This window comes from Myotis davidii, unplaced genomic scaffold (genome assembly GCF_000327345.1).
Source record: "Myotis davidii unplaced genomic scaffold, ASM32734v1 scaffold326, whole genome shotgun sequence".
In the NCBI taxonomy this organism is placed as follows: Eukaryota; Metazoa; Chordata; class Mammalia; order Chiroptera; family Vespertilionidae; genus Myotis; species Myotis davidii.
In genome coordinates, this window is record NW_006296626.1 from 288,341 (window position 1) to 288,999 (window position 659).

A 659-nucleotide genomic window follows, 5' to 3' on the forward strand; every position below is an offset into this window, starting at 1 on the left:
CCCCGCCTCCTCCCTCAGACCCAGGAGCCCAGGCCCCAAGGCCCTCCTCCCTCAGACCCAGGAGTCCAGGACCCCAGTCTCCTCCCTCAGACCCAGGGGTCCAGGCCCCCAGCCTCCTCCCTCTCAGCCCCAAGCCCAGGCCCCCAGCCTCCTCCCTCAGACCCAGGCATCATCTACCCATAACACTCACACAGTCCAGATGGTGGTGGCAGCCCAGAGGCCCAGGAAGGCAGGCAGCAGGGCCAGGTAGCTCCACATGCCCAGGGCTCTGCAAGGAAGATAGGGCCACTGATGAATCTCTCTCTCTCTCTCTCTCTCTCTCTCTCTCTCTCTCTCTGTGTGTGTGTGTCTCTGTGTGTGTGTGTCTCTGTGTGTGTCTGTGTCTGTGTCTGTGTGTGTGTCAGGAGGGTCCCGGCCTATCAGATCTTGGCTGCCTGCCTCTGAGGCCCCCATTGGCTCCCAGGCAGAAGGAAGGGCGGATGGGGTGGGGGGGACTTGGGGAAGTGGGGTGTGGCCTGGTCAGGTGAGCCAGCTCTCAGCCTGGGCACTTCCCTTGCTGTCCAGATGCCCGTTAACCTTTATCCTGAGGTGTCTCCCAGCTGCCCTCCCCTCACCCACCTTCAGAGTCTCACCCCTGCCAGCCTCTGCCCCCCCCCCCC

At 63.6% G+C, this 659-nt stretch overlaps 1 protein-coding gene across 1 annotated transcript in view; it reads right to left on the minus strand.

The window, feature by feature from the left end:
- TMEM150B (transmembrane protein 150B) overlaps positions 1-603 on the minus strand; it is a 5,199-nt gene extending 4,596 nt beyond the window's left edge. The window contains exon 1 of the mRNA XM_006772212.2: positions 191-603. Coding sequence (XP_006772275.2) covers positions 191-453 — 263 coding nt within the window. The 5' untranslated portion in view covers positions 454-603. The remainder of the gene's footprint in view (positions 1-190) is intronic.
- Between the last annotated feature and the right edge of the window lie 56 nt (positions 604-659).